This window comes from Eublepharis macularius, chromosome 1 (genome assembly GCF_028583425.1).
Source record: "Eublepharis macularius isolate TG4126 chromosome 1, MPM_Emac_v1.0, whole genome shotgun sequence".
Lineage (NCBI taxonomy): Eukaryota > Metazoa > Chordata > Lepidosauria > Squamata > Eublepharidae > Eublepharis > Eublepharis macularius.
In genome coordinates, this window is record NC_072790.1 from 224,114,293 (window position 1) to 224,141,272 (window position 26,980).

The 26,980-nt window shown below is 42.3% G+C and overlaps 1 protein-coding gene across 1 annotated transcript in view; it reads left to right on the forward strand.

Annotated features, from left to right (window-relative positions):
• Nucleotides 1-26,980, forward strand: part of DTNB (dystrobrevin beta) — a 150,820-nt gene that overhangs the window by 37,097 nt on the left and 86,743 nt on the right. The window contains exons 9-10 of the mRNA XM_054989090.1: nucleotides 3,768-3,892; nucleotides 25,668-25,676. Of these exons, the coding sequence (XP_054845065.1) occupies nucleotides 3,768-3,892; nucleotides 25,668-25,676 (134 nt within the window). The remainder of the gene's footprint in view (nucleotides 1-3,767; nucleotides 3,893-25,667; nucleotides 25,677-26,980) is intronic.

The following is a 26,980-nucleotide window of genomic DNA, read 5'->3' on the forward strand; positions in this document are numbered from 1 at the left end:
AATTTGCAGAGATTTGAAAACAAGGAGAAATCTGATACAGAACTAGAACAATGCTGAAACCGAGCATGCAGAAACTATCCTGTAGGACCATATTCACAGCAACAGCCAGTACACAGTAGTATAATCTACAGACTGTCCCTTTATAAAGGCATCTCTTCAAACCACTTCCTTACAGTACAGCCCTCCTATCTATGTAAAAAATCCCTCATGATTCATAATTCAGTTTTGCATAGATTGTAGAAAGCCATGAGAGTGGGAGCCTTCCTAACCTCATCAGGCAGGCCATTCCATTAGGTGAGGGCCACAGCAGAGAAGGCACACACAAGGGCAGTTGTTGGTTTTGCCTGTTTGGCTCCGGCAGGCTAGGAATAAATAGAGAGAGGAGAGAGAAAGAGAGATGTTATCTAATCTTGTTGATGTAATTATATTTCATTTAGGGATCCTATTCCCCTGGTGGGGGCGGGGAATCCTCCAGTCCCAGACTTCACCCCCCCCACCTCTCAGCCGGTCAGCAGGGGGGGAAAGTGTGGGAACAAGCTCAGGAGCCCTGCCACACACTCCAATGGGCTCCAGAGCACTTCTTCGTCACTCTGGAAATTGACTCCCCAAATTGACTCCTGATCTAGTGTTTGGGGCTGGTTTTTATCAAATTAGCCCCAGGTGGGACCTATCACTTCTGCATTGCGCCAGGAGTGATGTCATTCCCAGCACGAAGAAGTGTTCTGGAGCATACATGCTCGCTGTGAGTCCTCCCAACATGCACACACACGTGGACATGTACACACCTGTTCCCCAGTTTTAAGCCCAAGGTACCTGGCATCCCTAATTTTGTTGGTGTTTTTACTTTCAGTTTTTGCTTTCTGGTGAAATGGAAGTTACACTTTCACAGTCTGGTTTTGACTACTTATGTCATAAGATTGGATTATGATTTAAATTTAGCCTTTTGCTTTTTATAATTAAATATAACTCTTAAAGCCCTAGACTGCCTTGGATTGGGATATGTGCTTTCTCACATGCCATCCTGCCTGCAGTCTAAGAGAGCTGGTACAGCTTTCTCTGTGTACGGTTTGTGGGAATATGGGACAGGGATTTCTGAATTGTGGGCCCCCTTTGAATTATAATTCTCTGCCCCAACAGGCCTAATTGCCTCTCTCATTGTTAACCTTTTGGACAATGATAAAGAAGGTTATTCTGGAGGGTTTTGAATGAAGTTTTAGCCTAGTCAGTCTTCTGGAAAGTTCATACTATTGCTATTTTTATTTTGTTTGCATGTTGTGGTCTACTTTGAGTACTCCTATTTGAATGTATACTTTTATTTATTTACTATTTCATTGTTCATAAAAAAATTTCGGTGCTGCTGTTGCAGAAGGTTTAGTTACTGTTTTATTGGTTTTATTCTCAATCTCCTTGAGAAATCTTGTGGAAGACCAGGCTGTAAATACAGTAAATAAATATTGCTTGTGAATTTTAAATTATGATTGAGTCTCATAAGTGCTTGTCAGGTTGCTGGTTAGATAACTTGGGGAGGGGAGAGTTGGGGAGGGGGAATGAAATGATCCTCTGCTAAGCATAAGTTGTTGGGGGAGGGGCACCCCTCTGAAGTGTATCTGTGACTATATAGCCTGCTGCTATGTCCATGGATCAGGTCCAGAACCACACGTACCATTAAAACTGCTGGATATGGAGAACTTCTCCCTATAGCAAACACTTGCAATCTTATTTCTGTGCATAGGTTGGCTGTTGTTGATTCAGGGCAAGTGTGTTCAGTCTTGTTCAGAGTCAGCATAAATTCTGTCACTGTCACTGAGATTATGTAGAAGTATATGTAGAAGTGCCAGCACATTTGTTATGAAGGTGTCTGAAGAAGGGAGCTCTGACTCTCGAAAGCTTACACTCTGAAAATCTTGTTGGTCTCTAAGGTGCCACTGGACTCAAATCTTACAATAGTTATGAAAAATGTATATATTTTCTCTCATTGCACGTATCGGCAGTGTTTTTCCATAGTATTGGAAAGGCTCTAATTGAAAATCTGGGTGATATAAACATGGTAGAATCCAAAGGGTAAGATGTGCAAGACTAGCATTTATTCCTCAATAAAGAGAACGTGGTTCCGATGCAAACATAAACATTGAAACTGAATTGCAGTATTCCTTTGCTTGCACATAACAGGACACACTCTAACCTGTGCAAGAGCTTGTTTTATCTGCTTAAATTATTTTAAAAGCCCCTAACGTTGATGGCTGTGGCCGAATGTAATCTGAAAAGGTCTTTAAAATGTCGGAGCAAATTGTTTTCCGGCTAGCATGCTCCATAAACTTCCCAGTTGGATCAAAAGGCGAAAGAGTCCAGCATATATGGCTATAAATATGGTTAGCTGCTCAAAACCTTACTGTTTTTATTGGAAGTGTTTTTTGCTGCAGAACTGCTGATCCATTCTCAAAATAAAATCAGCAGCTCCTGCAGCCTGCAAGAAGGCAGCTTATCAAAATTCTTTGAAGTGCATCCCAAAGAACTTCCTGAGTTAATCAGACAAAAGCAAGTGGGGGACAAGCATCAAAAAAAGTGGATTTGGCAAAGGAACGTGCTTTCAATGATATATATTCGTTTGGCTTTCAAAAGCATGAAGAGAAATTAACGCAAAATAGCTGTGTTATATGGTATTTTTAACAGCTTCTGGAATACACGTTTATTAAATGTTGAATTGGGCAGAGCTTTGTTGCTCAGTGATCCTATCATCTGTTTTTACACTGTGCTAGTGTTCAGTTTCTTCTCACAGTCCCAGGTTTTCCTCTGCCCCCTAAAGTAGTCTGTGGTGGTTACTCTCTCACTGTTTTCAGGATTGTAGGTTCCATGCATCTGCAAAGTGGTTGAGCCACCAAAGGGACATCAATTTGAGTGGATTTGCCCCGTCCCCTTCCTGGTGCGCTTTGGCAACCCTAATGTTTGTGTATGTGTGCATTTTGGGCATGTCTGCAAAAAAATAGCAGGTGCAAAATTTTATTTTTTGCAATTGGATTTCATTTAAAGGGGGTGAGGGAGTGTCTGTCCCTTAGTGCTGCCAGTAACCAGATGTTTGGGCAACATCTGCTTGAAGGCTCTAGAGGCCAAAGACCTCTCTCAAATTGCAGGGCGTTCCAAAAAGTCCCAAATATTTCAGTAGGCCTAATCTTATTAAGCCAACTGTACATCCTCAAATATAGCTGATCTCTTCAATCATGACTTGAAGGAAGTCTCTGATAGTGGCAGGATATTGCGTTAGTGCAACCCATATTGCGAATTCACAGATTGTAGGCAAGTTGGTACTTATGGACTCTGGTTTCACCACATGGCAGATGGGAGCTTCTTTAAGCAGGGAAATATTGCTGGTGTTGCCCCCCCCCCATCACAATGAGAAAGATCTGTGAAATGAGTATGGGCTCCTTAATGTATAACTTGGGTTTTGTGTTTTGATTCCTGCCATCTGTCCCTCTGACGTGCTTCTTTAAGTGAGCGGAGGTATAGGAATGCTAGATTTTGTTTGCATTTTGTTTGCCGTATTCACCAGATGATGGCCAGAAACTCAGTGAAGAGCTGTATGCAGAGGTGGTGGTGGGAAGACCCCGCTTGAGACACCAGGCGAGCTTCCAGCTGACTGGCTCCTGGTCTCGAGCATTGAGAGCGCTGCATCTGTCCAAAGTGGATTGTAGTTCTTCTTCTGTACTGTGCTGCACAGATTGATCTGCTGTTTTAATACCAGTCTCTGTGTTTAATTCTTTTTAAAAAAACAGAAATCGCCTGCCAAGAAGCTGAGCCATGCCATTAGTAAATCTCTTGGTTGTGTACCCACTAGAGAGCCTCCTCACCCTGTATATCCGGAACAGCCAGAGAAGCCCCTTGACCTTGCCCATATAGTGTGAGTATCTGTTTCTCTGCTCTTCGTCTAAATATCATTTGTTCCGTTTGCCTTTTTTCCCTAGATTTTCAGGTGGGGATGTGTTGGCTAGGGCCGCTCTCCTTGCTTTTATTTTTATGTAGCATCTACATGGCATTGCGTTCTGCATAAAACAGGTAAAGCAGCCTGTGCGGTAAAAGAATACGTAACAATTGAAGACTTTTAGTAGAACGAATGGACTTGTTTTATGCAAATATTACTTGGGGGCTTGGCCCTGCCAATTGTGTTCTGAATGTTCAGCTCCAGTTTAGCTTAGAACTTTACTGTGCAATAAATGAAGTGCTTCTGCATGGCTAGCTTGATCACTTTTTATCTAGTCCATAGCTAAGGCTTCTATATGCATGTCTTTTGGAGAAGTAGCTCTGAAAAGCTGGTTCTGGCTTGGCCTTTAGGACAAGATAAAATCTCTTTCTTCAAATCCATATTCCTCAGCACTTTGTGAAGCACACTCAGCTTGCCAACTTGGATGCAAACTTACATGCTGCCCTTGAAATGTTCCACTGGCTTGGATCCAGGGATCCCCTTCCCCTTCCCCACAACAGTCTTTTCTGATCCTGGGGAAGTTGATTCTCAGAGTTGGGGGTCCTGTGTGGAGTAATAGTTACGTTGGTCAATAGGATGCAGTGCAGGGAGAGCAGGGGGCAAAATTGCTCTTCCTGCCTCTTCTGTCAGCACAGATGGAAGAGGCAGGAAGGAGGGATTTCAGTCCTTTCCCCCATCCTTCTGAAGCCCACTAGGCACGTGTCTGTTACTTCACACAGTCCCACAATACTGGGAATCTATTTTGTCAAGATTTGAAGGGACTAATGGGGGCGGGAGGGCAAAGTGGGAAACATTCACAACTATCAGATCGGTGTCTTCAGTTGATGGATGATTGAATCCAACCCTTTGTGAGCAGGACTTGGCAAATTTAGAATCCTGCCAGCGAAATTGAGGACAATTTCTCCGTAACTTGTTAGGAGGCCAATTCCGATGTTTATTTAGTGCTACTAGAAATTCAGAGGGTGTTTTCACAAGCACCAAAGGAGCCTTCTGCTACTTGAATGGTGAGGTGCTTTTTGGAAGGGCAACACCAAGTGTGAGGAGGCAGCAAGCAGGCAATAGTGTCTTCCTCAAAACCGGCGCTTTATACCTGCATCAAGGTTTTTGCTTTCTTAACATCTGTAGAGACAGATTAACTGTTAGAAATGGAGAGACTTGACGGTCCTCAGAAGGCTTCACAGCTCTGTTAAGTGACAGGAAATGATCTTTTGGAAAGTGAGGCATGTTCCTGTGCTTACTGGGACAAGAGGTCCTGGGTCGGATGTTGGTGTGTTCTTTTTCGGTTTCTTGAAATACTGCTTAGGCTATGATGGGCAACGGATCAGCCAGTGGTGAAACTACAGGTGCCCCCAAGGTGTGCTTGGAGCTTTGAAGTTTGGCAGAACCCCAAGAATGTCACACTTGTGAATGTGCGCATGTGACGTTCTTTTTTGCTTCCCACATTTCAAGTTTTCACAATTGCAAAGAGGGCAATCCTGAGATCTTTGTAAGTGCCAAATCCTTTGAGCTATGAAAGATCTCTGGTAGTAGGTCTGTGACAGAAATCTGCCAGTGATCCTGGAGAGTCACTCCTGCCAGTAACTAAGTTTGAATGTTTTGTTGCAGGTCTAGCTTGGCACAGAGGGTGTATCTGATGCTCTCATTGGCTAAAATGTGGTTTGATGTGCCACATTAGAACAACATGATTACATCTCACCTGGGTCACCCTTCAGACTGTCTTCAAGAGAACATTACATTGACAAACAATTCCTCCTTACTTTGTAATATGACCATGTGTGGCCTTGACAGTAGTACACAATGAAGTAGTAGGTTTTGAGATCCAAAGACTAGGATAGGAAGAGAGCTAGCAAATGGCACAGCGTGGGATCTGAATAGTAGCCCAGAAGGGGTGTTTGGTTGGCTCTGATCTGGCTTAGAAAATTCTGATGGCTCTGAGATCCAGCTTTGGCCTGCCAGTAGCTATTTTTGACTGTGAGCACTGTTTAGTCTGAAGTGGTAACATTGGTGGGCTGATCTTTGGGCATGTATCTTTCTTCTTTCCTTTCTTCTTCCCCTTCCCCTACCTGAGAGTCAGGGAAGAAGTAAGGAAAAGAATGCTTCTTGTTTATGTCTCTGTCTTCTTCTTTACTAATGTTTTAGAAGGAAGTGAGTGTGTCTGCTGGGGAGCAAGACGACAGAAGGATTGAGGTTTTTTTCGTGGTGCCTGCAGCTTATTAGCTAATCCAGGTGTCAAAACCTCTCTCACAAGGAGATATCTTATGGGGGTTGAGAGACAAAACACTCAAAATTGGGGGGAACCCTCATCCCCCAAAGTAGCAAAACCACCATCAGTCTCTTTGGCTAACCCTCACCTTGAGACTGAGATGCAAATTTCAAGTCCTACAAGGTCTTAAGCAAAAAGAAGTCAGCCCTGCAAGGTAGACCACTTTTCAGACTGAGTTCTGCAAAACAATTACTTGGGTAGCTGCAGCAAGTAGAACAAAGTACTGGATACGGATTAAAGCTCTGAAACCCAAATAATACCAGAGGAATATGATTAGCAGAGTTTATTTAAAAGAAGTGCAGGAAAATACAATAGAAGTATGCAAACAGGGAAAGAAAATAATAAAACTAAATAACTACTCTAACAATACTATACCGGCTTTCAGTCTTCTAACCAGATGTTACCTTGTCAAACTAGATTACAAAAGTCCAAGCAGAACTTCAGAATCCAAAATCCAAAGAGCAAGAGTTCCAAGCTGACACCTATCTAGGCAATCAGGCACAGGGCACAAAAACGGTATATGGCTGTAGGCGTCCACCAGCAGCCATCTCTAAGGAAGATGTCAAGAGCAGAGATGTGATCCCTAGCAAGGATGTAGCTGGAATAAAGGATCAAGCTTCAAGGCCACTTGCCCCATAGTACGGCCTGACCAGCTTGACCAATCAGTGAGTTGCTCACATCTCTGCAGCTGGCATAAATGACATAAATAAAGGTCTTAACAATTAGGAGCAAATCACTTCACTTCCACAATGCTGTGCTTTAATGAGATGAAATGCAAGTGTGAAACTCCCTTCTAAGTTCTTTCCTTGAAGCTCTGTGGTCTGCACCCGTGGCCAGTTCCATCCCATCGTTATCTTGCAGTGTCATCCTGACTCTTTTTTCCCAGAGAAGAGGCCTTGTTTGCTTCTAACTAGGCTGAGAAGCCTGAACCAATGTTTGAAAAAGGCCAAGAGACAGACTGGGCATGCTCGGTTTCTTGACACCAGGTAGCACCAGTAAGAGGACCAGGACTACCTGTTTAAATGATTGCTTGAGCAGAGGACAAAAAATAGAGCTCTAGTTAAGGACTTACTGTTTCTTTTCCAGAGTGAAGTCTTACAAGTGGAAGAGGTTGTGGTGCAGAACTATTCTTCTTTTACCTATGTTGTAGAATCTCTTGCTTGGCAAGGATTTTAACTTCCAGAGAATCTTGCTTTGTAGTGATCAAAAACAAGGGTCTAACTCCTGTAGTTTCCAAGTCTATTTCAGAAAATCCCATAAGATCTTGCAGAGTTACCTTTTTAGGGATAGGTGGGAGCTTCTGCAACAATTGAAATTAACTTGTCACCTTTATAGCGTTCACGTCTCTCTTCTTCCTCTGCTTCTGGCCTCAAAACCCCTCTTGCCAAAAATGCCTAATCTCGCAAAAGCTCAGTCCTTTATTCAAACCATCTGTATGTTTTACAAATGAGCAGATCTGCATAATTTGAGAGCACAGAATTGGAGATTGCCCTGGTTTTTTTTTTGTTAATGAAAAGTCCATGGGCTATTGATATGTCATGTTAACAATAGCTCATGGCCTCATAAAAATTAGGATGTAAAAATTAGCAAATAAACATCATAGATATTTGTCCTTGGGTAATTCTAATCCTTAATGGAACATATGAAACTCTGCCAGTAAGATCGTATGGCCATGTTAATTGCTGCATTTCCTCAAGCAATTCTGCTTTTTAAAATTTGGAATAAAGGAGTGTAGAATAACGAGATTGTGGTATTATACTTAACTGAAAAAGCTACTGAGGGTTATTTAGCTGAATTCTCCTTTGCTTAACCCTCAGCCCTCCATCCTGGCAAAGGCAATTATTTGTTTACGTGCTTAAATCAAGAGCTGCTGGCCATATCTGGCCCTCTGAATTTGAAGTGGCAATCAAATTTCTTTTGATTTTGCTCAGAACTATATGCTTTACCATGTCACCATTTATATTGGAAATGAAGAACACTTCCTGTTCTTTACAAAAATATTTTTTATTTAAAACATTTCTATGCCCTTTCCACCCAAATAGAGTTCCCAAGACAGCAAACTATTCATTTATTTATTTAGATGTCTGTCTGTCTGTCTGTCTGTCGTCCACCTTTCTCACCGGAACTCAAGGTGGATTACACAGGATAAGTCAATATGATCAACTAGTGGGACATTCAATAAACCATACAATAGGGTAAGAATAGCAGAGATTTTAAGACAAGCAGAAATCCAATACCAAGCTGAAAGACAAGGCTGAAACAAAACAAAAACAGATTGATATGACATATTAAACCATATGGAGTTATCCAATAGGCACACACTTAAAGCTACACAGTACACAGTAGTATAGTCTATAGTTCCTAACCCTTTACCAACACATCTCTTTGAGCCATTTCCATACAGCACAGCCCTATGATTTGTGTATAAGAAAACCCTCCTGAATAATTTGGATTTGCAGTTTGCAGAAAGCCAGGAGAATGGGAGCTTTCCTGATCTTTTCCGGCAAAGTGTTCCATAGGGTAAGGGAGCAACTACAGAGAATGCACATGTACAGGCAGCTGTTGATTTTGCCTGTTTGCAGGCACTTGCACTTGCAAAAGCCCTGTTCAAATGAGCGAAGCTGTTGTGGTTGTCAGGCATGCTTACTAGATGTCTGCCATGCCTCAGCTACCTTCCTGGGTCCCTGTGTGCTACTTGGATGGGGGGCGGGAGATGGTGTGAACTCCTCCCCCTAGCTCCTACCACCTTATCTGTCTCCTGCTGTTTTGTGTACACATGCCTTCCTGCTGTCCAAAAAGGGCTGGCCTTGAGGAACTCTTCTCACAGGACAGACTAACAATTCCCCACCTGAAAACTTTGCACCCAAACTAACGGCCCCGGCTGGGGGAAGGGGAGGGAAGAGGGGAAAAGGTGGGAGTATAGCCATTGATGCTTCGCTTTGTACCAGTATTCCTGTCAGTGCCTTGTTGGAGTCATGAACTTGTGATCCAATAATAAACTCATACTTTAACTCATACAGCCTGGTCTGATGCAGTGAAGTATCTGAAGGGTCACCTGTCGGAACCTGACAGTGGGGGAGCACAGGGAGAGAAGCGATCCTAAATATGAGGCACCAAGGCAATGAAGGGCTTTGTATGTGATAGCGAAAATCTTGAATTGAGCCTAATAGCTGATGAGTAGCCAATGGAGTGACTACCAAATGGGAGTAACGTGCATGCGTCCTGATAATAATTGAGCTGTGGCCAAGCTGACTTTGAAAGGAGACTTATGTAGAGTGCATTACAGTAGTCAAGTTTCAATGTTACCATGCTATGGATCCAGGTGGCCAGATCAGCTGTGTCGAGGTAGGGGCCATCTTCTAGGCTAGACTGAATTTGGAGAAGGAAGTTTTTGCAGGTGTGTTAACTTGCTGTTCTAGCATCAGCTTTGTATCCAGTATAACCCCATGGCTCTTAACCAAGTCTGCAAGGGTCAGCTGAACCCCGTCAAAAGTGGGGAGTACAATGTCCTTCAGTATCTCTGCCTTCCCATCCAACATCACTTCTGTCTTGTCTGGATTCGCATTCAATTTGTTTACTTTCAGCCAGTTAACCACAGCTGTCAGCCTGCAAACATCAAAATTTTAAAACATTTTTTTAATTCAACATTAAAGCAGCATTTAAAATAATGTATATATAAAATACAATATGCATTTTCTCAGTAAGTGGCAATTTGGGGAGATGTTTTCTTGAAAGGAGCAAGCAGATGCTGTGACACTGTTATTTTGCTCTGACAGAGAAGAATAAATCTTAACCCGCAAATGTGTGTTACGTGCTGTGTCACTTCCGACTTACGGTAACCCTTAGGAATTAACGACCTCCCAAACTTCTTATCCTTAACAGCCTTGTTCAGATCTTGCAAAGTGAAGGCTTTGGCTTCTCTCATTGAGTCAAGTCGTATCGTTTTGGTTCTTCCTCGTTTTTTTACCACCTTCGACTTTTCCTAGCGTTATTGCCTTTTCCAGTGAGTCTTGTCTTCTCATGATGTGGCCAATGTACAATAGCCTAGGGAGAACTCAGGCTTGATTTGTTCTAGAACCCAATATTTTGTTGTTTTAGACATCCATGGTATCTGTAAAACTCCTCCTATACCACATTTCAAATGAATACATTTTCTTCCTGTCAGTTTTTTCATTGTCCAAATTTATAATATAATAATAATAACAACATTCGATTTATATGCCGCCCTTTAGGACAACTTGACACCCACTCAGAGTGGTTTACAAAGTATGTTATTATTATCCCCACAATCGACTCCCTGTGAGGTAGGTGGAGCTGAGAGAGCTCTGAAAGAGCGGTGACTGGCCCAAGGTCACCCAGCTAGCTGTAACTGTGAAGCAGAAATTTTATGCACATTTACTTGGGATTATCTCATTGAACAATAGAGAAATAGTTCAGTTGTAAGTGCTTTGTACATGAATATTCTGTTGACTAGGTCCTCTTGCTTTGTAATTCTTGTTTGGAGAAATATGAGCCAAAGTTTGCTTGTTCAAATATAATGGCCAATAATAGTTTGCGTGACAGTAGAAGTCATTAATTGACTCCAACTGTGCATCGGGGAGAACGTGTAAGCAAGTGGCCCCAAACCATATTTTGGCACAACATCTGAGACATCCCAGTAATACTTTTGAACAAACATGCATCCTTTAAAGCTGAAAGTATTATACTAACTTGTATTATACTAACATCCAGGCTTCATTACTGTAATACATTGTTGTGAGACTCTCCTTGGAAAGTTTTCATCAGTTTCTGAATGTTAATCCATCATAATGACCATCTTAAATTTTTATATACATATGCAATATGCTTGTTATGAGGGATTCTGGTTAACGACTTGGCCACTGTATTCAGAACCTCATGAAAACTTTTCACTGGCTTCCAGTTTATTTCCACGAGTAATTTAGAGCACTGGTTATAACTTTTAAAGGTCTAGATGATCAGAGACTGTATGAATTTGTTTGCCTGCTGAGATCATCTTCAGAGTGCTTCTCTGGGTATGCCTACCGTCTGAGATCAGGCTGTACCTCATTTAAGCAACTCCCTCCTGATATCTGTCCGGTGCCTTTCCTATCTCAAGTGCTAGGACAGCATAAGTCATCAAATAAGGGATTACAAAGTTAGCAAACAGTGGAAATAAAAAACTGCCAAAGGCATGATATACCATAAACAAATCACTATGAAACCAAAAATGCTTACTTTGTTCATATGTGATGAAGATGTCCATGGGCAAATAGAATAGGCAAATTGTATAGGATTGATTAGTTTTGGCAAATAGTATAGGATTGATTTTGGTTGGTAGAGGAGTTCTCCCTCTCTTTCACCGGAGCTTTCTTTACTTATGGTGAAGAAGTACCAAATAAATATAGAGATTTAGTTTTGAATGCTCTTACTGCTGCTGGTCATGGGAAGAAAAGTTGTACCTAGTAAACAGGCAAGGATAGACAATTGAAAAAATTTACTATAATAAAGCTAACCAATTTATTTCAAAAGGAGAATCTGAACATGTTAAATCTGTGGAGCTAATGTTATGTCGTTTGAAGAATGAAGAATGAATTTTTCTAATAAGTATTAATTACGAAATAATTATTAAAAAGCTACAGTTTATACTTGGGTGGGTATAAATACTCTAAATATATCCAAAAGGTCTTATGTAATATTATCTACTGTTCCTCTGCAAAGCATCCTTGGGAATGGCTTGTTTGCAGCAGAGAGGAAGCACCAAGCGGGAGGTGCTTAAAACCCTCCCCCTTCCCACTAGGAAAAGCAGGGTACCGAAAAAGAGTTAAGCGTGCCCTCTCTCCTCTGCAGCTTCTCCCAGTTTAGCATGCTCTTCTTGCATTTGTTTTCGTACATTCCTGAATTAATGTTCCATTTCCTTAAATAAAGTAATTTTACTCCCTCGTACTTAAAGTTATTCATTTTGCTGTGGGCAAGTCTAAATGTTGCTGCTTGCCGTTCTTTTGTTACAGCTTAGAACCTGGCTATCACTGTTCTAAAGAGGGGTTGGAAAGCAGCCTCTCTCCCTTCCAAGGAAGAAGTGCATTAATATTGCACTGGTTGTTATTTCTGTCCTTGTTTAAGGTATTTCTGCTTCAGTAGATGTAGATGCAATAGAATTGCGGTGACTCGTTTTGACAGACTCTACAGGGTTTCCCCCCCAAGCAAGGGAAGCCAGTTGGCTGAACTGCACCGACCCACTGAGACTTTTCCGCATAAGAGAAAAAAAGGCTTTGTGATTTTAAAATGACAACTGAAACTTAATTACTGCTCATCATACTTTAGAATAATGTTTCATAAATAATTAAATTGCAGACCTTTACCAGCGTTTGTTTGTGAAGTGCGCCGTTTGCATCCACTTAACTAGAAAATGTCAAAATGCTAATTTTGGAAGAAAAAAATATATATATATATATTTAAAAAGGCATACAGAGCACATGTAAGACCCAGAAACAAAATTAGTCTCTTGAATTGATATGGTTCAAGAGTACAAGGTGGTGATTGTAGCAGCAATTTGGAAAAATAATTAGCACGGCAAACATGCACTTTCCTTCTATTGTAGCGCTTCATTCCGGCTGATGTGTACTGGCCTTTGTCACTCCCTGAAAATATATTTGTGTAATGATGATAAAGCAAGCCAAACTGTGACAGATGGCGTCAGGTGAACTCGGGGTATTATGCTGGAGTGCTGCCTTGTAATGCAGTCTGCCTGTCGCACCAGCCTCTTTCTGCCAGGAAATAAAATGGCATCTTGCTTGCGCGGGAAGGGGAGGCTAGGTTGCTGCTGCCTGTGGCAGGAGCAAAGAGAACGGGGAGAAATCAGGAACAGGTACAGTTTCATACCATCTGCTTTGGCTGCATTGCCCTGTTCGTTCCTTACAGTTCGTAAGCATACAAGGGCGGATTCCAAAAGGAGTAACACAGCATTCGCCTATTGCAGTGAGAACAAATTAGAGTCTTGTAGTACGTTAAAGAGAGCTCATTTTTATTCTAGCCTAAGTTTTTTGTGGACTAAAGCCCTCACCCTCCATATACAAGTGCAAATCACTCAGCCTTTCTCTCTGCAACCAAAATGCTTGCCTTTTTTGGCAGTAACCTTATTGGGAGAGCTTATTTTGTTTAACATAATCAGGTTTCTGGCTCCAGAGATGGAGTCTGTTGACTCCATCCTCTTTCGCCCTTTACTAGGAACCTGGAATGGCTTCTTCACTTTCTTGTGAGGAATCTAGAAAGCCACAGTTAAGAGGCAGGATTTTGAGTGGTGTGGACTTTAAGGGGTTGGTGGATGACTCTTGCTTCTGTATGACTGGGAAAGGAATTTTTTGGGAAATTTCCCTGGTCACTCTCAGCAGAGAGTCTAAGTAGGTTTGAGATACGGTGTTCTTTCCCCCTTTATTTTCCTCTAAAGATACGGTTTGACTGACATCCTTGAATGTTTGGGCACTCTGTGTCCTTTATCACATGTCCTCAGTCCTTGTGATGTGATGCAGTCAAGATTTCTTGTCTTGGAAGGTGGATGGGGAGGCCTTAACTGCACAAGTTTGTTCAGCCAAACTGCAAAAAGCCTGTAGCCCTGGCCAGGAATGATAAACTCGGGAAGGCTTATCACACATGAATTTACTAACATCGTGGAGATGTTGGTGATAAATTCAAAACTTGATTGGTAATTATCACTTAGTACATTTTACCTTAAATCTTTTAATTTACCTTTGAATAGGGAGAATGGTATAGATTGTGATTATTATTTTTTTTTACAAAATCTGCTGACTTACAGCTACTCTGAAGTGCTTGAGGGATAATGAACTAAACATAATGAGGATGAGCATAATGAACTGAGCCAAGGATGTGGCTTTAAAAAATGCAATCATTGCCAAAGCAAAGGTGGAACACTCTCCCAACGGAGATCTGGTCCCTGCAGGATTTGTTACAGTTCTGCAGGCCCTGTAAGATGGAGATGTGCCGCTGGCCCTATGGCTGAAGTGTTGGTGATTTGTCCCTCCTGACTGCCCGTGCTCCACCCCGTGCTACCCTGGATGCGATTGGTAGATCTGCATCACTGGCTGCACTTTGTAGTCTTGTTATAGCCTTATTGGGACTTCATAATTGACGCCTTTTAATTGTTGGTTTTATTTGACCTATGACTTACTTTTTCTTTTAAAGTGTTTTTAATCTTGTACTTATTATTCTTGGGACCCTCCCGGAGCCTGTTTGCAGGGAGGGTGGGATATAAATTGAATACAATAAATAACATAAGCCTTCTGACTTCCCGGCTGAGAGGTTGGCAACTGACAGTCCTTAGATCAAATCTGACCCCAACCCAGAGCAAAAGAGTGATGCCACTTAATCCCTCCATTTAGGTTTGTGTGGAAATGGGCTCAGGAGAGGGTGGGAAGAGATATAGGGAAGGGGAAGACTCTGTCCTCCCACCTCCAAATTCCCTGAGCCATTTTCAGGCAAAACTGATGAGAATGTCTGTTCTTTCCTTTTGCTTCATCGTGGAGTTTCATTGATTAACGGTGGGAAATCAGTAATATCAAGAATTAAGCAGGTAGCTATTCCTCAGCTGTTATCCCTCCTTTCTGGCCATGTCATATGGGAACTTAAACATCCATCTCGTGCTATTTTGCTGTCCTGAGGGGCAGCTATGGTAGACACCAACATTAACCTTCTCCCTTTATTCCTAAAAGCTATGAGGAATTCTAGATTCTGTTGCCAAAACACAGAGGTAGGTAAGGTCTGTACCAAGAGAAGTAGTGGATGAGTCAAGATGAGGGAAGGTTGGCTTAGAGTGTGGGTGTTTTCAGGTGGGAAATTGCCGTGTAGGCACTCGGGGAGGAGAGTGCCCCCTCTTAGAGGAGAAGAAGCTGTAAAATCCTCCAGTTGGTGGACCTGCACATGCACAGTCCCGTGTGTGCCTGCACAGAAGACCTCAATGAACAACAATTACAGGTAAGTGCAATTCTGTTTTCAGCTTAGGGAGGCTGATCTTCCCATTTTATTTTGCCCCTCTTCCATTGTATCCTCACAACAACAACCCGGGTGGGTTATGCTGAGTGTGTGACTGACTTAAGGTCACCTGTCAGAGTGAGGCTTTGACCCTGATTCTCCTAGGTGCTAGTCCAACACCCTGATAGCTCAACCGTTGCTGCAAATCCCTTTCCGTAGAAATGGGAGGGCAGAATAGAAATATGAAATAAATAAATAAATGTGAAATAAATAAATTTGTGGTCTTCTCAAAACTTTAATGTCTTTTTGCTGCTTATGGACAAAAATTTGCAATGACCCAGACAAAGCAGCCCAGAACACATTTTTCAGCATTCCATCCTGTTCTTCCAAAGAGCTCAAGGTGGCGTGCATGCGGTACTCATTTTTAAATTCCCAGCAACCCTTTGAGTCCAGACCTTTGATTCCCCCTCACCCCGCCGCCCAAGGGAAGGCACACAGTGACTCTTAAAACAGCATGCAAATGTGGTTGCCCCGCACCACTTGGTCAGGAAGCCACACAAATTAATAATCAGGGTTTGGATCTGTGGTCTGTTGCAGTGCAGCTAAAGCGGGGCAGGGGACAACGCCCCTCTTCCTAGATCAGCAAGACACATTGTGGAGAGAGCCGGCCACACCAGGAGCAGCAGTCACCTATTTTGTAATATTTGCTAGCATCCCAGGTACTGCTTGCCCAGGCTGCTGTGCTTGCTGTGGGGCACCAAGAGAGGGAAATTCTGGATTAAGTAGGAAAGGGAAGGAAGAGAGATTGGGTGGAGGGGGTGGCCCACAAATTGGCTATTTGCTGAGGAGGAACAGAGTTGTGAGTTGTCAGAGTTGTGTTTATGGGGCCTCTGTGCCAGTGTAGATATTATGCTTGAAAAGATTTTTTGTTTGGTTTTCTGCCTGTCGGTCACTGTCAGATGCAGGGCCTTGCCGAAAGTCATAGCAGCTACTGCACTCGACCCTTCATTTTACATCCATTTTTCTGCTTTCTGTCTTGAACTATGAGCCTGTGGGGAGAAATCTGTCTATGTAAAGCATTTAGTTTTTTTTATATTAGTTTAATATTAAACATTAGCATTATTACTTCTGTGATTAGAAAAACTTGAGGGGGGCATTACACCTTGATCACAAAAGTAGTCACTGTAATTTTTGAGTCCGCATTGCACCGTTCTGCACAGTAGACAATTCAGGTAATTACTTAATTATGGTGGTAATTAATACAGGAGGGCTAGGCAGTCACAATAAAGTCTACTGTGGCTCTCAGTGTTGTATGCTTGTTTACTTACCTCTTTTATAGTCCACTTTTTTCTCACTAAGACTAAAGGTGGATTGTAGAGCAGGAGATAATTTAAATCTACAAGAATGGGACGTCCAATAAACAATGCATTAGGGTTTGGATTGCAGGAATCTGAAAACTGAGCTGAAAAAGCATGAGCATTAACATGACATGTTAAACGATTCAGAAAGTATAGAATAGGATCATACTTATAGCAACAGAGAGTATGTACTATACGTAGTAGTATAGTCCACGGCCCCTATCCCTTAACCAAAATACCTTTCTGAAACAATTTTTTACAGTATAGCCCTGTTACCTGTGTAAGAAATTTTACCATTGCATGGATCTGGGTGGACAGATTGGCCATGTCAAGGTAGAATGCCATCTTCTGGACTAGACTGAGTTGGAAGTGAAAGTGCTTTTTGCAGCTGCATTAATTTGCTTCTCCAGCAGCAATGCTGGATCCAGTATAATCTCTAGAATCTTTATCAAGTCAGCAAGGGTCAATTGAACCCCATTGAAAGTGGGAAGCACAGTGTCCTTCAAGAGCTCCGCCTTCTCAACCAGCATCACTTCTGTCTTGTCTGGGTTCTATTTCAAATTGTTCACTTTCAACCATTTGACTACATCAGTCAGGCAGTGGATCAAGACCTCTACTGCATCACTGGGGGAATGGAGTACAGTGATACATATTGATGACATCCAATTCCAAAGCTACAAATGATTTCCCCTAAAGGCTTTACATAAAGGTTGATTAACAGGGGGGATAAGATGAAAATAGCTGGTCTACACTGAAGATAGCTGGTCTGCAATAGCAATGGAGTACAATTAATCAGGAACAATTTAAACCAGTCCAAGGGACATCTCCTGATACTTACTTCTGCTTCTAAACGCCTCAACAGGATAGCATGATCTACTGTATCAAAGGCTGCAGATAGCTCCAGGAGGAGCAAAAAAGAAGTGTGGCCTATGTCTACATTCAGACGGAGGTAATCAGCTAAAGCCACTAGAGCCATCTCCATCCCATAACCTGGCCTGAAACTAGACTGAAAAGGTTCCAGAGCACAAGAGTTATCCAAGAAGACCTGGAACTGAACCACTGCTGCTCTCTCAATCACTTTTCCCACGGAAAGGCAGATTTTCTGTGAGCGTGGTTTTTTAAGTAGTGGAAGTATAACCACCTCTTTGAGTGGCCGAGGAAAGGTGCCATGAGTTAGTAACTAGTTTATGGTATACATTAATGGTTCATTTATGTGGTCCGGACATGATTGTACCAGCCAGAATGGGCAAGGATCCAGTGCACATGGTAGCCTTCACAGGTCTCAGGATCCTGTCAACATCCATCATGGTAACTGGGTCAAAAGCAGACTTGATGAAGTATTTGGCAATTCTTCTGCTTGGCCGATACTACAACTGGCATCCAGATCAGAGTGTATTCATGTTATTTTATAAACAAAATACTTTGCATGGGTATCACAGCTAATCGTCTGGTCCTGAGACAATAGTCTCAGATTTAGGAATCAGCAGATGTCGAGATACGTATCTGCTGCATTTTCCTAATACAGCCTGTTTTTATAATTAATTGTCTATAAAGTAAACGTTTTTGGTCTTGGATCCTATGATGATTCCGCTGCATCTGGCATGATTGGCGCCTGAATCCTCTGCCACATGGTAGGGTGTTTGTCCTTTTGTATGCAAATATATTTCTGTATATTTCTATATTTGCTGTACCTGTTTTTAGGGTATAATTCCTTAATATGTTGCAACTTTTTAAAAATTGACTTAGTGATTTATGATTGCATCATGCTGGATCCTACAAACTACATGCAAAAAATGCTCCCAAATTGCTTCTGCCTCCCCCATTCCCCAAATATCCTCCTGGGTACTCTGAAAGCTAATGCTCAATGATCACCATGAAAAGGCTATGATTGGGCTCAAGGGGCTGCTTTAAACATCATCCTCACTTACCTCTTTCCATGGTGAAGTCTCTTACATGAGTGGAAATTCTGTTGGTGGAAGAGCAAGGAGAGACAATGTCATCTGACTCCTCCTCTTAACTGCAGCACTCTCTGCCTCATCGTACTTTGTCCACAGGGATACAGTGACTCCAAGCATCACCTTTTCAAACGTCTTAGGAAGCTGCTGGGGGAAGTGGTGTGTGCGTGTGTATGTGGTGTGTGCGTGTGTGTGTGTGTGTGTCTGTGTCAGCCGGAGCTTTTGGCTCACAGTTGTGCTGCAGAAGCTGGATGGAGCATGCATATTACTCCTATTCTGCAGTCACTCCATTGGCTACCCATCAAGTACCAGGCTCAATTCAAGGTATTGACTGTCTCATTCTGAGCTCTTCATGTCCTCAGCCCTTCATATTTGAGCAACCGCCTCGCTCCCTACATTCCACCATGGCAGCTTCACTCATCTGTACAGGGCCTTCTGCAGATACCACTTGCAGATGGGCAAACTCAACAGCTGCCTGTGCCCGACCTTTCTCTGTGGTAGCCCCCTGCTTATAGAATGGCCTGCCTGAGGAAGTCAGGAAAACTATTCTCCTGGCTTTCCACAAACCTATGTGAAACTGCATTGTTCAGGAGGACTTTCTACTCAGGTTTTAGAGCTGAGCCAGAAGAAATGGCTCAGTAAGATATGCTCTTACTGAGTAGTTCCAAATCGTTAAAGAGGTGGTGTTAATTAGTTGGTTTCAGAAAAGTTTCATCTCTCTGTCCAGTTTTATGCTTGTTTTCAGATTTTCTGCAACCATACCCTATTGTATCTGTTTTTTGGGTGTCTTGGATGCTGATCATATTGTATTTTGCTCAGTGAATGTCCTAGGTATTGATTATATTGTATTGACTTGAACTGTGTAATCAGCCTTGGGTCTATGAGAAAGGTGGACTATAAATAAATAAAACCCATTGAGTTTTTTTTTTTAAGTGCAGCAGGCCTATCTTTATATAATGGCCTGATCTAGAAGACACTGGGATGTAAGCACAGTAATGCTTTATTGAAGAATCATGTGTAAATTTTATATTATTCTTATCATTATTAATAATAATAATGTTATCTATAGACCGCCTTTCTCATTGAGACTCATGGATTACACAGTATAAATCAATAGGTTATGAACTGCAGAAATTGAAACCAAACATAATTTTAAAGACAAAGATTGCTGAAACAAAACATAAGTAATTTTATACAACATATTAAATGACGTGGAAACTATCCAGAACTAACATATCTACATCAATGAACAATACTCAGTAGAATAATCTACAGACTTTGTCACCTTACCAAGGGATCACTCTGAGTTATTTCTTACAGAACAGTCCTATTACCTGAGTGAAAAAGCCCTCCTGCATAATTCAGATTTGCAAAGTTAGCTGAAAGCCAAGACAGTCGGAGCTCTCTTGACCTCTTCAGGAAGGCCATTTCACAAGGTGGGAGCTGCTACAGAGAACGCATGTCTATGTGCAGCAACTGATTTTGCCCAGTTGCAGGGTGATACCTGCTGAAGGCCCTGTTCAAATGAGCAAATGTGTGCTTTTTAAAACCATTTATTCTGGTACCTATGAAAAAGAGCTGTAAAAACTTAACCTTTTAAATTGACTTTCAAATACTTTTTTCTTGCATTTGTGGTTGATTAGTATAGCTCTTATGTCTCTGGATAAGACTTACGAGACTTGGATGTGGAAGAGGTCAGAGACTGATATGAACTACAGTGACAGGATAAGAATATAAAAACTGACTTGTTTGAGTCTGGAAATCCATATAGCCCCGCACAGTCCCTGGCCAACCTCCTGACTCAGGAAGCTGACAATCGGGGCTTTGTAGAGATGACGGCCCTTTGTTTCTCTCCATCATTTGGTATTTATAATGCCTCGGAACACGGGGGCTCCATTTAGCTGCTATGGCTAATAGCCATCGATATAGCTCTCCTCCACTGGTCCAATTTTTAAGGCCATCTTCCAGCAATGCAGATAATTTTGCCTCGTGTGAAGAATTGCTTTCTTGTCCTGTTCTTGTTGGCAATCGATTTCACTCGGTGGTCCCGCTCTTCTTTGTGAGGCTTATTCTCTTTTCATTTGCGCTGTTCATTACTTTATTTACCTCTGTGCTTTTCAATATATTTGCACACTTCAGCTTTACTGTTTAGAACCTATTCCAGCCCTTTTGTTATCTCAGTTCTTCTCTATACCTTCTTCACCTTTACTGTACCCTGTCAAATAAGACAATAGAACTACACACCATATTCTAGAAGTGGACATATATAATAGATCTGTAGAATAATGATACAATCCTACTTACTTAGTTCTGGCTTGGAGACCTAGTTTGACAGGAGGAGATATTGAACATGCGGCATTCCCAAAGTTTGGTGGAAGGTCAGTTTGTGAGGGGAGGAGCTGCCTACAGCAGTGGGAAGGGGATAATTCTATCAGACCAAACTAGCAGGCCAGATTGCCTGAAGGGTCAGTCTGTGCCCCATTAGCCAATTGCCTAAGACATTCCTCTGCCAATTCATATTTGATCTGCCAGGAAATATAGCAGGCGGCAGCTGAGGCATTTGTGTAGCTGTCAGGGCCAGCAGCAGGATGCAGTGGGCTTTGTTTCAGAGCAGCTTGTTTGCTACATCCATGGTACTATAATTTTTGCTTCAGACTACGATGTTGCTCCCTGCTCCTCCACTGCATCATGCTCAATTAGCAGTCCACTGCTTTTGTGCACTGCTACTCATTGCCTATCGTCAGCTCTTCTCATGCTTGAGGCCAGTTCCTTCAAGGGTCTTGGAGCCCCGCCATACCAGAAATTTAATTCTTTTCTCATTGTCATCAGTCCTTTCTTCCTGCTCTGATAATCCCTAATGTGAAGTTTGGTGGTGGGGTATTCACAGATGCTAGTGGAGGAGACAGCATGGAAACTTTCATGGATTTGGCCCAGGAAGAATACTGAAAGAACAGGAAGCTATGCCTTTTGAGAAGCAAGCCATCCCTTCACTGCCAGTTGGATCTACTCCCGTCTGTGCTTGATGTGAGTGCAACCTTGGTGTTTGCAAGAGATCCTGGGGGTGCACCTCACCTGTGGCCTTTTTGGCAACCCAAAAAATATTGCTTTGCAGTAGAAGTGCAGTAGAAGTGCAAATCAAAGAGCATCTCTCTCCACACCTGCACACCTGAGTGGTCATTGTTCCATGTCAGCTCTCTTCATGGCATTTTTTGGGAGGGAGTTCCATTTTTGCTTTGGGTAACTCCATATTTCAGCTCCTGTGGGCACTTCAGTTCCCACACAACACTGGCAAACCAGGAAAATAAGTGCTAGCAAACCACTGCTAAATAAAATTCTTAGATGTGTGTGGGGTTGTAGAAGGGTTTGATTCCAAAGATTTCCCAGCATGGGAAATGATCCCATTGTAGCAAGGCTTATTGCAGTGCTAGAGTTACTTTCTATCTGACTAGTATGCTCTTCTCCAGCATACATCATTATCCATTTCTCCTTTACCCTCATAACAGCCCTGTGAGTTGGGTTGAGCTGAATGTATGACTGACTTAGTGTCATCCAGTATGCTTCATGGTACTATACTGCACTGGCTGTATCTCTCTTCTTCTTTCCTTGGGAAGACATACTGCTTTGCAGCATCAGTCTGCATTTTATTTAACCTGGTAAATTACAAACATTCTGGGGCCCTATTCTTATAAAAAAGGTCCCTAAGTGACTATCTCTTCTCCATCTGGGAGACTTACAGTGTCTGTGTGTGGCTGTGGATGCAGGGCACTCTAATATGTGGTGGTCTATCAGAAACTGGTCTGATTATTAGAACGGTGAGGCCTGGGTCATAATAGAAAGTAAATGGAGCCCTGGAGTGTGCAGCTGTATCTTCTCTGCTGGAGGAAATTAGAAACCAGATAAGCTAATGGGCAGAATAGAAATAAGAAAAGAGCCACTCCTATTCTGATTAGAGTTGGAGGAAGGCGGCACCACTCTGTATGTTGGTCATTATCTTATCAGTCTCTAGCAAATGCGCTGTAGCAAAATAGCAAAGAGTCCAAAAGCATTTTTAAGACTAACCAACTTTATTGTAGCATAAGCTTTCAAGAGCCACAGCTCTCTTCATCAGATGCATCTGATGAAGAGAGCTGTGGCTCTTGAAAGCTTATGCTACAATAAAGTTGGTTAGTCTTAAAAGTGCTACTGGACTCTTTGCTATTTTGCTACTGCAGACTAACACAGTTAACTCCTCTGAAAATACATTGTGTCATCTTGGCAATATCTCCTAATGATCTTTGCCAGGAACAATCTTTTACATGCTTAAAATATTTAGAGATTTAGTTGCATTTTAATGAAGGGCCTGAAACTTTCTTACAAAGATACTTGTAGGTGCATTGGAGATGAGCTTTAATGGGTCTTGCAAATGTCAGCCCATCTGTATGCCTAAAAAGGTCCTCTTGAGTGGGTGGAAAGAATGAGGTTTATTCAAAAAGTGCTGGAGGAGAGGCTTCAGTATCTCTAGGAGGCTGGCCATTTTATGGAGGTTTGGCAGTCACTACTGTTCAGCTTAATGGGAAATTCAGATCCCCAGAAGTTCAGGTCCTTTTGTAATCTGGGGTTGGACCATCCACCATGAATAGTTTTTAATTCCTTAAACGTCTCTGAAGTTGCTTTTTGCTGAGTGAAATATAGACCATTGATCCATGTGACCCAGTGCCGTATACTTGGGCACCTTTTCTCTTGGGTCTCAAGCCTTTCCCTACTCTTCTATTTGAGATTCTTTTAACCGGAGGTGCCATTGATTAAATCTGGAACTTTTAGTGTGCAATGCTCATCCAGTACGTTACCAATGAGCTGTTTTTTCTCCTCAGGTCCTTGCTTGACCTTTCTTGTAATGAGGTGGAATCTGTTTCACGTTTGTTAAGGCACAATAAACACAGAGCTGTACATTATAGATATATAAATCTATAATAGTGCACTTGATATTTTTGTATGCCTGCAAATAAAAAATAATGGCCTCAAGCAAGTGAACTCTGCTCTCACTTTACAAGTGCCTCTGCTGGTTAAAGTAACACAGGGATTTGTGACTTTTTAAAAGGCTGCTTTCTTCCTCGATCTGTTAAGCATCTGTGTCAGCAAGACAGCAGGTAAAGATTGGCTGTCTTTCTGTTTTGCCTGGCTTGGATTCTTCTGCATTCTTATGCTGTGCATGTCTGCCCAGTTCGAGGCATCGGTTTTTCTATTACAGACATCCCATTTTCTGGGATCAGAACAGAAACCCAAGTGTTTTTGTTACACAGTTTTGGAGCTGTCTTCTAGTGAGCCAAGCCATCAGTCTATCAGGATCGGCGTTTTGTACACTGACTCACATCTCTAGGGTCTAAAATTTGAGGTCTTTCACATCACCTAATGCCTCCTTAACTGGAGATATTGGGGATTGAACCTAGGACCTTCTGCATGTGAAGTAGGTGCTCTGCAATTGAGCCACGACTCTACCCCTGAATGGAATAAAAACACGGGTCTAGTTTGAACAGCGTTTGTGCTTTTCATGCAGGGGTCACTCTGAGAAGACTGCTCTGCATAGCTGTTTTTGACATGTCTTCCCTCTTTGAGAGCTCTTTGCTTCTCTACTTTCTTCCCCTGTGTTCTGTCCTCCTTTCCCGCCTCCATCTGCTTGTGTGTGTTTTCTTTATATAAAGTCAAGAAAATCATGTCTTAAAATGAAGCAGTTGGCTTCCTTTTGCTGCGACTGTGTTTATCTGACGTCCTTTGGAGAGGTCACCCAAATCAGCTGAAACACGCCCTTTGGGAGGTTATCTGTGCTTTAAAAGATTCATTCAGTCCCTGAGAACCAGCATAGATGTAGATTAACAAGGAGCTGTCCAAGCTTTCTCCTCTCCTCATGTGTTTGTCTACAAAGCTTAAAGGGGAAATGCAGAAATGAACTGGTCCTCGTAATCTGAGCTGCCTCTGGCCAAAGCACTGGGTGTGTGTGTGGGAGGGGGGGGGCCTCTTGACTATTCTCTCTCACCTTGATTGCTTGAGATAGAAATGGGTGTGTAGCTGTCTTGCAAATGTGCTGCCGGGGTGGTACCTGCTCTTCCCTGAAAGCAAGCCTTTTGCAAGCCCGAGATCCTCAGTCATGTGACGGCTCTGTTTCCTTAGAGACGGCAGCGGAGGAGTGCCTTTGGATGCCTATTCGGTAAAGGAAGGAAGAGGCATTTGCTACTGAGCGCAGAAGGTTTGCTGTATTTGCTTCTGTTCCCCTCTTTTGCTGCTCTGGGTCTGGAAGGATCTTTGCATGCTCTCCTCGGGACTGAGAACCACGTCCTGACAGTCAAGTGAACTTCTTGGGATGCTGTTGATAAAACATAACCTTTCCTTGGCAATTATTTGTGGCTTTTTTTTTGTTACAGAAGGACTGGTGTGTGAGGGGATGGAGCAGTAGCCTGAGCAGGTTGCGAGTGCTTCCCCCGTACCCAATTTGGCTGCTATAAACAGATTGCAAAAGCAGCTGATAGGGGAGGGGACGGAGATTTGTACTAGGGAATATCTGATGGAACAAGGCTGAAAAGGGTAACTTCCTGAACTGTTGAGTTCCTGTTTGAGACCTGCTCAGAGAAGGAAGTCTTTGTGAAGTAGCATCTCATAGACGTGCTAGGTTTTGAAGAGATGGTTGGGGGTGGGAGGAGGAGGCAGCTTAAACACATCTGCAAGCTCAGTGGTTTGTGTTCTTATTGGAATGGAATAGATATTGGAGCCTGACGAATACTGATGGTTTTATCTTAATGTTTGGCCTCATTAGTCAGTGAACTATTCATTGTTCCGGAGATCACATGTAAGCAATGATCGAGTAGTCCCTGATGGGTGGGTCTTTTTTGTATCAGTCCCTCTATGCATGAATTCCCCCCTCCCCCATGGTACTCTGTTGTTTTTCTGTGTGAGCTTTTCATCAAGCAGTAGGAGAACTTCTTAACAGTGATACCAGCTGAGTTCTTCCCATTGGAGCAAACTTAATTATAATTCTTCTAGGTTAATATTTGCTTTTTAGGTCTAACCTTTTAGACTATATTGTGTGTTCGTTTTTGTTGTTGTTTTGTTTCGTTTTTTTTTTAATTGTTATCAGAGGAACAAATGCTTTCGGCTGTCCTCTACAGTGAAACATAGTTTGGTGTGGTGAGTTGCTAATTTGCCCAAAGGAAGACTAGCATGCATGAATGTTTAAAAAGCAAAGCAACCCTTTCTGCTTTCTTATTGAAAGGTGGATGGGAGTACCAAGCCATACTGAGTGGCAAGTAGCTGTTAGTCCTGCCTTTAGAACTGTGATTGTTATAAAAATACTGCTGTGTTACCCAATCACTTTAATAAGCTCATCTCAGGGTAGCAATCCCTTTTCTTGTTTGAAGAAGCTTCTAGAAAATCAGAAAATAAATCCGAAATATAGTCAGTATTGCATCTGGAGATTCCAGGGAACAAGAACTGTTGCAAATTTGGCCCAAGTTGCTGTGAGCCCTTGGGGCAGGCTAGGAAAATTAACTTCTCATCTTTTTCTCCTCCCCTCTCCCTAGTCCCTACCAACACACACATGTATCTTCTGAAATGCGGAATGGCTCTCCCTTTCTTCTGTGGCTGTGATACATCTCTTGTTTCTGCGGTTCATTGCCGCTGGCCTAGCAGCTCCCTTTATTATCCAGCAGAAGTAAAGCTCTCCCAGTTCAGAGAGAAGTCAATGTGGGTCAGTTTTGAAAGGGATTAAAAGTGGACATGTGCAGTACGTTTTGCTTCTGTGTAAATGTTCTTTGTAGCTCAGCCACTTCAACCCCCCAAACGAACGGGGATACTTGACAATATGTACCTTCAAACGTAGCCTTGGGTGCCTTCTGCCTTAGTGGTCCATTGCAGCAGAGGGAGTTGGACTTAGATCTTGACTAGCTGTGTTCAGATTCCCTTGCATGCCATAAGTAACTTCTTCCCTGCCATTCCCCATCTCTGGGTTGATAATAAATGTAACCTTGATGTGAACCTTACAGTTGCCTGCGTATACATGATAAGATGCTGTGAATCCCACAGGAGAGTGTTGCATTTTATAGGAACCTCACGGAGGTCTGAGGGTAGAAGAGCTGCTCATCTCTGAAAGGCATGCAAACAAAAGTTCAAAATTCTTGCTTTATCTGTTGCTAAAGAAGCTGTCAGTCAGGCCTGTTTGGCCTATCAGATTTCTTGCAGTCCTTGTAAAGGTTGCCCTTGGAATCTAACAGTAGAACTGATTTATTGATTCATGCCCTCTGGTGGATTAAAATACAATGGACAGTGGTACCCTAGCACTGGGTAACTCACAAGGAGGGTTGCAAAGCAGTTAATATTTGAAAAGGTGAAAGAAGATGAGTGAGCAGCATGCAGACACTAGCTTTAGATAAAGGCCAAAAAATGCCTATTTGAAATAAGTCACAAAAAGATGCATACTTGGGAA